The 13,213-nt window shown below is 43.3% G+C and overlaps 1 protein-coding gene across 1 annotated transcript in view; it reads right to left on the bottom strand.

Annotated features, from left to right (window-relative positions):
• The window catches only part of ABCC3 (ATP binding cassette subfamily C member 3), a 49,898-nt gene extending 36,921 nt beyond the window's left edge, over window positions 1-12,977 (bottom strand). The window contains exon 1 of the mRNA XM_059828046.1: window positions 12,948-12,977. Coding sequence (XP_059684029.1) covers window positions 12,948-12,977 — 30 coding nt within the window. The remainder of the gene's footprint in view (window positions 1-12,947) is intronic.
• Window positions 12,978-13,213: the final 236 nt, after the last annotated feature.

The following is a 13,213-nucleotide window of genomic DNA, read 5'->3' as shown; positions in this document are numbered from 1 at the left end:
CAACAAAATACTAATTTCCTCTTTAAATTACATGTGGTTTAGCAACATCTTGAGCATGTTTGCAATTGTGCTCCTTTTGCTTGCTGGAAAAAATCCTGGAAAAGGAAAGCTCAGGAAGAATAGCAATAACTGGGCACAGAATAAAACAAATATTCTGTTTAAGGGAAAAGTTATTGAGAGAAAAAAAAAGCGCACTCTTAATTTAAACCTTTCCTATAAGACCATAATGTCCAGAAATGGCTTTCTGTCTGACAGCCACCTAGAAACTGCCCCAGATGTCCATTAACTTCGGACTGAACACAAGCTGACTATTGTATCCAAGACACAGACTGTATGGCTGCCAAGCCATTTAAAGGTTTTCATTAACTCTTATTTAAACAAGGCAAAGGACTTGCATTTCTGAACGTATAAATACAGCTGGCCAGAAAACAAAAATTCTGTCCTAAAAAAAACACGTGAGATTTTGAGATTCGGTTGAATTATCCCCAAGAATAAAAGTGAAACCTTTCCAAAATTATGTGAAAGTACACGAAGCAGCATCCACCCAATGACCAACAAGAGCCTACTGCTTCCATGGCACATGGGAAACAGGGATGAGGGCTGAAGGAGAAGCCTACCTCCAAGGTGACAGACCTGACTACTGGCTATCTTGGTAATGTTTTCCCAGGTCCAATTCCATCCTGGACCAGATAAACAAGCTTTCCTGGAACAGATCTGTTTCTGTAAAAAGTTTCCCTTTCAACAAATTGTTGTTTTCTGAGAGCAGACTCTTTCCATCCTTGAATACAATGACAGGAGTTCCTGTTAGAAGACACAGTACCTAAAACATTAAGTAGTGTAATTCCATGCAAATTACTTGCTCTCCCTAAGACCGGACCACAGTGGACTAATGCTGCTATGCCATCTGCCATGTAGCAGGGACTCTGCTATGAATTATTATTATTACTTTTAAATCTGGGAATCTGAAAGTTGCATTTCTTACCACATTTCTTACCAAGTCGGAGCTGTTTTCATGGAGCTGGCAGTTCCACGTCATGACTTTATACATCACCACACTGACAGCACACTTTCAATCAGAATATAACACGAAGTCTCAATACAATCTATCCTGACCAAGCCAACATTGTTAAATATTGCTAAATACCCTTCAATTCAGGAGTAAAGTTATGGATCTCCACCCTTGAGAACAAACACAAGAAGAAACGGCTTGAGGGACACATCAGCTCTTTGACTCCTATCTTCAAGGCTCCTGCTTTAATCTGGTTTTACCTTTCCATACTCTGAACTCTGTCCTGATAAGCAGAGCAAGTTTAAATGCTTCTTGTGTCTCATTCTGATTGAGGATAAAAATACCCATCTTGTGCTGTCTGGGTTTGAGGGTTTTCTTTGGACTTGCTACTGAAAGAGGTCTAATACGCTGATGTTGGATAGCACACACATTCCTCGGCTCATGGCTCTGTGCTGTCCTGAGAGCTGCTCACCGTCCTCTGTGCACCACAGCTCTGCCTCAGGGTCCCCCTTCAATGAAAGCCCACTGAAAACACTCTGCAGGCAGCGGGGTGACCCAGAGCCGGGGTGACCCATCAACAGGCATCTCACAAGGGGAAATGCTCAGCAGCACATGTTGAGAAACACCACTTTCTCTAAGAAACTCATCCCAGGGAAATTGTAACAGCCAGTGTGTCCATCACAGCTAACGTCACTGTCAGCTCACTTCCCCACAAGCAAGTCTTAAGGGCAGTAACCTGTGACCTCTTCCTAATGCAGAGTCCCACTGTGTTCCATGGCTCCTCCAGACTGCCAAGAAGTCTGTGGCAACCGTCTGTAAGCAGCAGCATTTCCTTGGATGCAGTATCATGGATCAGGTTGGAGTGTCTGCTGGTGAGATCCAGCATTGCAGAAATACCAGCCCATTGTACCAAACTCCCTGGGCACACAATTTACTTAATCCTGTAATAATACTTAAATGCAATGCCAACATCCATGGGAAAAGAGATTAGAGATGCTTATTACAGCTTCACAGCAGACAAGGGGTCCCCTGGAGTCTAAAACTTACAAATTAGTAGGGCTTTCTGTTGATCAGTTAAGAATATCATTGACATTGTCCCTTGCAGCAGCTTTCAGTCATACCCATCACTCCAGTCACAGTCTTTGGATAAACACGATCCTCGTATTAAGGGCCATCTGTGGAGTAGGACTTACATTTAGATAAGCAGTTTTAAATACATGATCTTCATTTAAGGGAAGGTATTCAACAGGGGGAGCTCTGAGCAACATTCAATCTACGGTACTTTCTATTACACTTTCCGCTCTGGAAAAGAGCGCTGCTATTGAAAAGGCCTTTAAACTGATAATGCCTTTAAAGGAAACAAAAGTTCAACGCAACATGTCTTGGGTTTCTTGCACATCATCCCTTACAACTTTCAAAGAAAAGGGCGAACAAACAGAAAGCCAAAAGCTAGGCTGAAAAACAGGAACAGGGGAATTCCTGCCTATCCCTTTCCCAAACCCCAAGGATGATGTTAATAGAGCCCGCTGAGAAAGACCAGTTGGGGTTTTGGTCTTGGGTTTAAGTCTAAACCCACTCCTACTCTACTACAGAAGTTTAAAATAAAAGTGTCTCACCCTGGCTTTACCCAGCATACAGCTGATGCCGCAGTAATGCTCTTCAAACAGCCAGCAACGGAAAGCTTCCAAACCCTAGGGAAGGCTAACAATATCTCTTACAGTCTCAAGCAGTTATCTCCATTGAATGGATAAATTAATACATGTTACTCTCTAAGTTTCTATAGCGCAAAAAGAATGGGGGAAAGCACAGGAAACAAATTCATTATCTGCTGGGAAGGTGAAGGCCATTGCGTTGACGTCATTCACGCTCTACCCAAGGTTAATACATGCCATGTCGCTGATTCTGTGTCAGTTATCACTAGTTGGCACGTTATTTAAGATTAAAAATCAAATTGGAAAGCTGACTGGGAAGGTACACACGAAGAGTAAAAGATAGGGAAGTGAATAACTGAAAGTAACAACACTTCTGGGCTGTAAATAAACATGGAAATGGTATCTCTTGTAGGAGAAGTTTTTAGTGAGAACTTAAATGCAGAGGAAAATCTTCCTGCCCTTCTTTTGCTCCTAGATCTGGTAAATACCCTGGCCAGTGAGTTTCACTTGCACTGCCTGGCAAAAAATAAAAAGGAAAAGAAAAAAAAGGATGTTTTTCTCTTGGCTCTACCACACTGCCTCCTTACCAACAATGAGGATGGCTCTGCAGTGGCTCTGAACCACAACACCAAAAACTATCAGGTCTCAGTCTCAGCTACAGCACAGGCATCATCTCAGCCTATGTCTCACCTCCCACTTCTAGATGTTGTCCACTCCTCTGCTTGGTCCCTGTTGGTAAACTCTTTGGGGCAAACTCTAATAATCATTTTGGAGAACAAATGCAAAAAAGCACTTTGCTCCAGGCCTCCGGAAGGCTGCCCATTTCAAATGGCCTTTTCAGAGGAAGATCATCCATTTACGTTTCCAAAGGAACAATTTCAGCCTTATGCACAGAAGGAGTAACGTGCTTCATTACTCCACAGTGACTGCTGCACAACTCAATTCCTTCACATGATTACATGAACAACCTCCTGCCCCCCCCCCGCCCCCCTTAAGGCAGGGCAAAAAGATAATGACATTCCCCACTGCAACAACGTAATAAAACTGATTGGAAAAAAGGTGAGGTTGAGAGGACGTAAGCATTTATAGTACTGCACGAACAACACAGTTAACAACCAGAAATAGTATTTTTCTGTTTACAAAGCACACTGCAACAGTTATCTATATTAGTGAAGAACACCATGCGGGACACTGAACTTTATTTTCTAGCAGTAAAAGGATCTTTAGCGGCTTATTTTAATTGATCAAATAGACCTTGCATAAGTTCATAGCCTATAAAGCTAATTTATGGTTGTGGAGTAACTAGTCACAGGTTTTTTGCTTGAGTTGAAGTTTCATGGTACAAATGGTACCAACCCCACAATGCACTTGAGAACTGTGGAGCAGACATCCAAAAATCAATGTACGGGCCTAGTGACAGCTGTTATACAAAACAGTAAGTTTATCTTTCTTCTCCTTTTAGTTTTTGAGTTTTAAGAGTAGACGTTCAGAGCTCCTCTGCCATCATGAACAAAAGAAGCAGGATGAAAAAAAAAAAAAGTAGGTTTGTATTCTGCCACAGTCTTGCAACCCTGGGAAACGGGTCTTTCAGAGAAGCATCTGTAGCTTAAGAGAGATAGTAAAGTAGAAGTTGACCACAGAAAATATCTGTATCTAAGACAACATACACCTAAAGTAAAAGTAAAATCCATCTACTTCAACTGCTTTAGTAGCAGTCAGTCTTCTTGGACAGAGGGACATTTATTGACTTGCAGAGGGGAAGGCATAGTGCAACCATAGAGGTACGAATGCTCATGAATCAAAAGCAGGATTGAGAGGAAAAGGAAACAGGAGCATTCTTTCAGCAGAATAAAGTCCCCAACTGTCTTTTAGAATTGATCAAAGCTATATACTGTTGTAGAGAAAACTTTCTGTTAAGTGCATCATCACAGGCCTTGTGCCAGTACAAATAAAGGAGTGGGTTGCTGTATTTCAGCCCAGAGTGATGATGGGTGTGGGGGGAATATCCTTAATTTGAGCCACCCACCTCCTTTCAGTTGAAAGGAACAGGGTAAATCCAAGGATCATAATGAATGTAGCTCAATTAAGAAGAGGTAGGAACTGCTGAAACAGCTCCAAATGAGATGGTTCCTGCTTTATATTCTCCACTTCCCACCCTGACTCCTCCATTTTAATGTGGTCCATCCAGTTGGGCTGATGTACGACAATAATAAAAGGGATTGTCACAAAAAAATTGTCATCGGTGCTGCTCTGACACTCTGCCTGCCTAGCAGGAGCTGGACCCAACAAATTGACTGCAGCGATAATGAGATTTTAGTGTCTGGTCAAGGCTGTCTTTAACGTGACAGTAGTGTGGGAGTTTTGTGGGGCAGCATACAAAGGTGACGTGCCACCTCAAGCACCCAAGGTTGGTCATACTCTTCAGCTGCAGGGACACTCATTAGGGGAGCACCAAGAAGTCAAACGCAGCAGCAGGCTAGAGGGCAAGGACAGACTCTGGATGCTAATGAGCTTTAATGCCAAGATTAAGCCTGGTTTATCACTCGCAGAACTGACCTAAGCTTACCTAACACAGACGAGCATTACACTCTAGCTATACTCTCAGAGTTAATTTGCACAAACTGTACTCATCTCTCAGTCTGCAGACCTACTTATTTCAGTCATTTTTATTCAGAAAAAGAGAGAAATCCACAGTCTGGCCCTAAACTAGAAAAAGAGCTTGCAAAGCACCGCTACAGGCAACATCTTTGTGAAATGTCTGCTGCTAAGCCTCCTCCCACCCTCTCAGCTACTCTCTCGTCTCTTCCCTTCTTCTGAAAGTGAAGGTTGGCCTTCAGTGTTGGTATGCCAAAAAATTCAGAGATAAAGAAAAGATGGGATCAGATGACTATGGAAAAGGAATATGTTAATCACGGAAATTGGAGCAAAGGCAGAACTGTCCTGGTACATTGTTCTACCCCAAACCAATTGCGTGCACAGCTTCTATCCGACACTAAGTGACGTGAACTTAAAGCTTAAAACTTGTTGTTTTCAACACCCAGGAAATCCCTGTTTCTAAAAGAATCTTGTTTAGCTATGGTCTGTACAAACACCCTGCAACTGAATCTGCCCAGCCAGTGCTGGCACAAAGAGAGCAACGCCATCCCTAAACAATCGCTGTAAGACCACAGTGGCCCAATTGCAACATGCTTACAGTAACGATGCTTCAAATACCCAAATGAGCCAGAACTTTCACACTTCGCCACAAAGAGGCTTAGACATGGAAAGTGAATTTTTGCAGGTCACCAACATGCAAGCAAGAGGTAGCAACTCTGTACCAGGGCAGGACAAAAAAGGGAAAAAAGAAGCAGACAAAATAGCATTGCTGCATATGAAGATTACCACTGCCCACAATTTTCCATCTGATAGATCTTCCAGTAGTAAACTATTTCCCCCAGAAGATAAACCTTGCTTTTTCAAAGGAGACAAAACATAAAAGCATAAGGTTTTTTTACAGCTTTTTGTTCCACTTTGCCTGCTCTCACCTCCCCTTACTGTAATAAAAAGATGATATCCAGAATGTGGAGCTTTTTCCCCTTTTATTTTTCCATGTTTCCATAATAAAAAAGGGAAATGAAAGGAAAAAATGCATGTGTAAGAGGTGGGGGAGATTCTAGAATACAAGTCATTCATCTGGGGGGAAAAGGAGAGCAAAGCAAGAAATGAGAAGTATACTTTTCTTTTAATTGCACAAGTGTCAAATGTACTTCTGTGTTCTCAGAAAGTTTGGAAACTAAATGACTTTGACATTTGAAACAACTCCTGTGAAATAGTTTTTCCTCTCCCCCTCCTTCATTTCTTATTCTGTTCTAATTCAAAGCTTTATGATACCGGCACGTGACATTACTGTAAATGATCTACGTTTTATTACATTGACTTCACCTCTCACTCTGCCCAGATTAGCACAGGGACAAGGTGCCAGCTCACACAGGCCCAGCACCGAATCAAGGCTGTTGGTTGCACAAAAGCCTGAACGCATTCCTGGGAAGATGTCTGGTTGCTTGCCGCTATGCTCTCTTGCAGCCCAGCCAAATAATGTTGTGACTGGATAATGGCCCATCATATTCACGACAGTATCAGGAGACAAATGAAGCATTAGCCTACTGGAAAAATCAAAGATCCCATTTAATAGGTTTCTCAAAGGAATTTTTTTAAAATTAAATTTTAAACAGTAATAGTCTCTTCATTTTAATACATTACAAATTTACACATGTAGAAAGGAAAGGATTATATCTCCAGTGGCATAGAAATTTGCCTACCAGGTAGGTTAGGCCCATCTCAAAATGCTTTATATTCTTAACTGTAGTGATTAAATAAGCTCCATTTTAAGGAGCTACTCATGCGATTCAGATTTTGTTTCAGATATTATGTCTTTTCAGGAAGCAAACTTTAGACTATTCCTCAGTCCCAGACACTGTATCTATCAGCTATGTCACTTAAGCTAAAACTGTCAGAGCTGTCACCAAGGAGGAACAGTTGTGCTGAAAGCTGAAGAACATATATGACCTTGAGTTTTACTACAGAGAAAAAGTCTCCCTGTGGGGCTTTAATCCTCAGTTAAAGCAAGGTGGAACCCCGCCTTCCTACCATCTGCCCCATCTCACAGCATCCTCAAGTTTTACTGTCCAACCCCCAGGAAAGACATGGAAGGGAGGGACAAGCAGGCTTTTGTGTCCAGATCTTTGTGAAGCATTTCCCACAAAGCCGCAGTGCACCTGGGCAAAAAAAAGATTCTTCTCCCCTTGGGCATTTTTTTTCCTAAAAATCCTTTTTCCTGCAATTCCAGAATTGCAACCAGGAATTCCACAAGGTACTCAACCATGCTGGTGGTGACAATTTTATCAGCTGTCCCCATTCTCCTGCACTGAGGACTGTACTATTTGTTCAACCTGTTAGTGTGCTGGTTTGAAGGAAACAGCAATGACTGCTTTCCTTGAAAAACATGAACAATCACATTCACATATTCCACTGAAATTAATGTCATTTTCATGAGCTTCATTAATTGACACTGTCATTGAAGGACTCCATAAATCCTTGATACTGGCAGCTTTCACTGGTATTAAGTTTTGCTCACAACTCTCAAATCCAGACTTTGTCTTTCCCAAACAGATTCAAACACAGTCCATTATGCTGTTTACACACAGATGAATGACAATAGGTCCTGGATAATACTCCAAATCTAATGATAAATATTTATACTGCTCTTGACATTGAGAATCTGAGACCCAAATCCTTTAGCAGTAGCTTCCATTCAACTCAATTCAAGAATCTGAAAATCTCAGAGGATTTGAGCTTGAGTACTTAATTGCTTTTAAGTTCAGCTACCCTTTGAGAGAGCATAACTTCATAGATCTGATGTCTGAAGAGACCATTAAAGTTACCTGTTTTGATCTCCTACCTAACATGAGAAAGAACACAGATACCCGACACGATCATTTGTGACGAGATTTACAGAAGTGGGACTCAGTTATCTGAAGTTGGATGCAGTGAACAAAGATTATGTGGAGATCTGTATCACATTTAAGTATCTATAAACACTGAACAGTCTGTGTTTATCACAGTGTGGCAGAAGAGGAAGCTAATATATAAAGAACAGCCAGGCTGGACCATACCATCCTACTGCAGAATCCCTCCTTTGCAATGACCTGCTACAACCTTTCGCTTCACTCTTCCTCTGCTGGAACTAATTTAGTTGAAAATATAATGGAATAATTGAAATTCAATGTTTTATTATTAATTTAGGGCCAAATCACATAAGTTGTGGGGCTTTTAAAATAAACTTGTACATGCGTAACAAGAAGTACACTGTTTGTCATCTTTCTTGAAAGAAACATTTCTTCCTTACCACAGCTATCCTAAGTCATCTTGAATTACAAAAAAATTAAGCATGATACATGATGAAGCAAAAGGGGAAATTATGCAGAAGGGAGACTGGTGGCACTTTGAGCCAAGAGAGCAGGAAGCTGCATTTCCAGAGAGCAGCATGACTTTTAGTCCAAATCTACCAAAATTTCACAGAATGACTCAAGGTGAAGGAATATCCGCAAACCTAAAGGTTAAAGGGGTGTTTGTCTGCGACTATCTCAAAGACAAGACTGAGGTATTGTTTACTTTTGAAAGTTGCTGCAACTTCCTGTTGAATTACTCAAGAGCCTCTGGATGAAGAAGGAGCCAGCACTCCACGTGGGACGGAAAAAAACCCACCAAGACATCTGTCAGGATACCAAGACACAGGGTAGGCAAGGAAAATGAGCTCTGTGGGCTAAGCAGGATCAAAAGGAACAAGCCGGGATCTCATCCATAACCGACTAGAAGTTGTGGTCTTCCCTTTGAAGCACTATATCACTTGTCCTCTCATTTCCTATTTATGTTGTTAAAAAAAACCCCAACACCAAAAACACAAGCTGCTGCGTAAGCCTAGGCACTTATTCTGTCTGTAGGGTCTGGTGTTTATATAAGCCGTCATCCCAACAGCACCCAACTACTGCAGAGCACTTCATGTTTTATCCTCACAGCAGCCACAGTGCCGCTTCTTACCCAGGGAGTCTGGGCTGCAGAAAGACGACGTGTCTTTACACTGGAACAGAATTCGGTTTTCTAAGCTTGTGTTGTTTAGTCGCTAGGCCAAAACACTTTCGCAGCAAACTCGCCCTAGGAGATCACTCTGTTCTACTCTCAGAGGAACTGCTCACGTTTTACCAGCGTGGATGATATAAGCAACAAATAAGTGATAATTCACTGGTATCTACTTCCCAGGTACAGGGACTGTGGGTCACGTTAATTGGCACGCCTATCTAGCACACTTACTATCACATAGTAAATATGTGACACAATAAATACTAGGTAATTATGGGCAATAGTAAATAACACACCTAAGGACTGCCTTGTGTGGGTATGCGCTATCGCATTCATCTCCTCCCGAAAGGCATTTAACATGGGAACACTTCTAGGAGGTATTAACAATTAGCTTTGAATTCTCAACTGAAGTAGATCGTATGTTTCTCAGTGTTCAGATGACGAGATTGCTCATACTGCATTTTGAAAAACTAATGTTCCAGTTGTTCCTCTTTTATATATAAAATACCCTGTATTTGTATTAGCAAGTTCCCGATTGCATGTTCAACAGGTAAAGCAGTAGCTGGAAGCCAGAAGCTTTTATAGATTTCTAATGTGACCTACAGTGTTTCTTTTGATTTCTTATTTCTAAAATGGGTTAAACAGGAAATTATTTTGCCTCTGCACAAACGCAAAAAACCCAAGCCATTGACATTTCCAGCAAAATTCCCCACCCTGCATCAGGGTGAAGAGTTGAAACCTTAACACTTTTGATAAGCCAAAAAAATCCACGATAAATCAATCATCTGTTAAAGTTGATATATTTCAATTTAAACATTTTCATGAGCTAATTCTGAACTGTTTTGTTTTCATTCTGACCTCCTTTTAACAGAAAAGTATTGTAGTTGGTTCAAACTCCAAAACAAAGAACTGTTTAAATTGGAACAGCATATTTCCTTTCGCCCTAAACAGTTTTAAAACAGACACCAGTATGTCATTCAGCTTCCAAAAATATCTAGATTTTCTTTGGGAAAAAAAAAAATGGGGAAAGATGCTAAGTTCATCAGCTATGAAAAAGCGAACATTAATACCGGTTCACATTTTATCAAGTTCTTGATCTGAACTGCAAAGCTGAACACCATTAGTTCGCGTGCAGCGGCCAGTAACTGCCTTTCACCTTGCTCTTTCCTCTTCGAGTGTAGAGCAGCATGAGAAACCCCAACTTTTGTGGGCATATTTCAAAAAGAAGCCTCCACCTGATTTTTCTTATGGAACAGCATATTTGCACAGCAAATCATTTCAAGATGACTGTCATCTACATGGTCATCAATTAAAATCTCTCATAAAATCAGTTCACTCTATACACTCCTGTTAACAGAGAAAATAGCACTGGCTACCAAAAACAGGCTATAAGACCCTTGGCCACTGAGTTCAATCTGCTGGTCACTGGGTCACACGTTCCATTTCACACAGTTATTGATTACCATTTTTTAAAACAATCAAACCCATGGAAGGTTGTTCTGACTCTAAACAACTCTGGATCACTCCGAAGAAACAGAACAGGTCTACATTTATTAAATAGTTTGCCCATTTGTTTAAGGAACACTGCTCGTCTCTTTTCAAGCAGTCTCCTTTTATTCTTTAGTAATATTTTAAGATGAGATATAAGTATGTGATAATTACACAAAAAAAGAAGTTTCCGGAGAGCCTTGTAACACATGCCTGACATCTTCTTTCACAGACTCGGACAGAAAATGCACTCCTCTGCCAATCCAAACTACCACGTTTCAGATGAACTGGCGTTAATCACATTTGAACTATTACTTCGAGCAAGGCTGACGGTGTATTTTTTAATTATCATTTATGCTTTGTTAAACACATTTCGATCTCTTAATCATTTATGCCGTAAATAAATGTTTATTAATTAAAATATCTAAATACCTTCCCTGGATTGCCTTTATATTACTTCCTGCAAATTTAGTTTTGAAAAGCCTTGGCAATATTAAAAACCAGGATACACTACGTGAGCGTAGCATACACCAGACACAGCACCACAAAGGGCGCTTGAGTATAACAGTACTGCGTAAAATACAGAATGATACATTTACTTCATACTTAAAACCAGCAAAACTGCCTGAACATTTTACATTAATGTATCGATAAACTGTTATCAAAAACTTTGGCCACAAAGAGTAGTTGCACTACAAGCCTTCCTTGAGAAACTAGGACATGCTTCTCCAGGCAGTCAATAGACTAGTGAGCAGTGTTGATCTGTTTGTGCTTGTTCCTGTTCTATAGGTGTTTATAGTAGAAGTAAGAGGTGAAAATACTTGTTTGAGCAAGCTTATCTGCCAACTGTTGTAGCAGAGAGTGTGCAGAGTGCTTGGAAATGAAATCTGAAACTGAACAAAGAAATGTAACCAAGGGGCTTAAGAGCCTAAGTCCTCTTTTAAAAAGTAATGTTGGGACAGTTTTTGAAAGATAATTAGTTATCTGAAGACGGAGCTCAACATTAAGTCCTCATAGCCAATTGCTTGTATTGTCCTTTCATAGCTTTCTAGCAGTGATCCATCTTCAGATACTCTTTTTCATTCCCGCTCATATTTCTTTGAAAAAAGTCTCCCTTGAGCTAAATCAATGCAAGAGAAAGGCACATGCAAAAATTGTGATTTATTTGAGGGCAGTTCCAGAGTCACCATATGTGCTCAAATCCCCATGGCTTCATACGGTCTAAAGTGTCTGCCTACACAGCCCAGAGAGGAAAGCAGCATGCTGTACCTTGGGGAAATACCGCACCAAGCACTTGTAACAGCATTTAACACACTTCACCGTCAGAGCAGACCGTGGCAGCAGTTTCCAAACTTTTGTGCTTACAAACCCAATGCCTGCTGCAATCAGCCTTTCCAAAAGGCTGACGGCTCCAAATACTGACGGAAGTCATTGCAATCCTCCGAGGCTTGTGACCACCCTTGGCTGCCGTGACCCCATCGCTCTTTAGCAGTTACAAAGCACTTAACGGGCAGCACCTTCCCACTCACCAGAGGGGTTCTGAAGAGCAGCAGCAACACTAAAGCAGGACCCCTCAGAAGAAGGCAATAGCCACGTTCATCGCTATGAGGTCCAGAGGTGGACTACAGCTGTTAGGAGAGCTGCAAGAAACCCCACAGCTCCTGCAGGAAGGCGGGGGCTGTGGCATGGCATGGGGCCTTCTGGGGTCCCTTGGCGGGTCTCGGCTCTGGTCTGGAGATGCTGAATCGCGAACGAGGTGCTGCCGGCCCCGCTCCTGCTCCTGCTCCTCAGCCGGGCGCGGGAGGGGTCACCGCACCAGCCGGCCCTCGGGACAGCCCGCCGAGGCAGGCAAGGGAAGGATGCGAGGCAGGCAAGGGAAGGATGCGGCGCAGCCCCTCCGAAGCCGCGGGACCGACCTCTCCCCGCCCGCTCCGGCCCCTCAGGCCCGGCGCGGCGGGCACACGGCCCCTCCGCCGGGAAACTCCCCGCGGCGGCAGAGCGAGGCACAGCGCTTCTCCTCCGCCCCGGGGCAAGCCCCGCAGCCGGCGCCGAGGGGTTGGTCCCCGCTTCCCCCCGGCGCAAACCTCCCCGTCCAACTTTCTCCTCAGCGCGGGGGGGGGGGGGGGAAGCCCGCGGGGCGGGAAGGGGGGGAGCGAGGCGGCACCGCCGGCCGCGCTGCTTACCCAGAAGCGGGACCCGCAGAAAGCCTCCATGGCCGCGGCAGGAGCGCAGAACCTCCTCTCAGGCCCACGCCGGGCACCAGGCGGGGGGAGAAGCCGGCTCCTTCCCTCCTGGGCGGGCCGGGGGCGGGGAGGAGCGGGCCCGGCGCGCCCCGTCCCGCCCTCCCCGCCGGCAGCGGGTGGCGCCAGCGCCACCGCCCCGCTGCCCTCGCCCCCTCAGGCCGGGAGGCGCCGGCCGCGGCCGGGTCCCCTCGGCCAGGCCTCCTCAG

The sequence above is a fragment of the Gavia stellata genome, chromosome 22 (assembly GCF_030936135.1).
Source record: "Gavia stellata isolate bGavSte3 chromosome 22, bGavSte3.hap2, whole genome shotgun sequence".
Classification (NCBI taxonomy): domain Eukaryota; kingdom Metazoa; phylum Chordata; class Aves; order Gaviiformes; family Gaviidae; genus Gavia; species Gavia stellata.
This window is presented reverse-complemented; position numbering and strand designations above follow the sequence as displayed.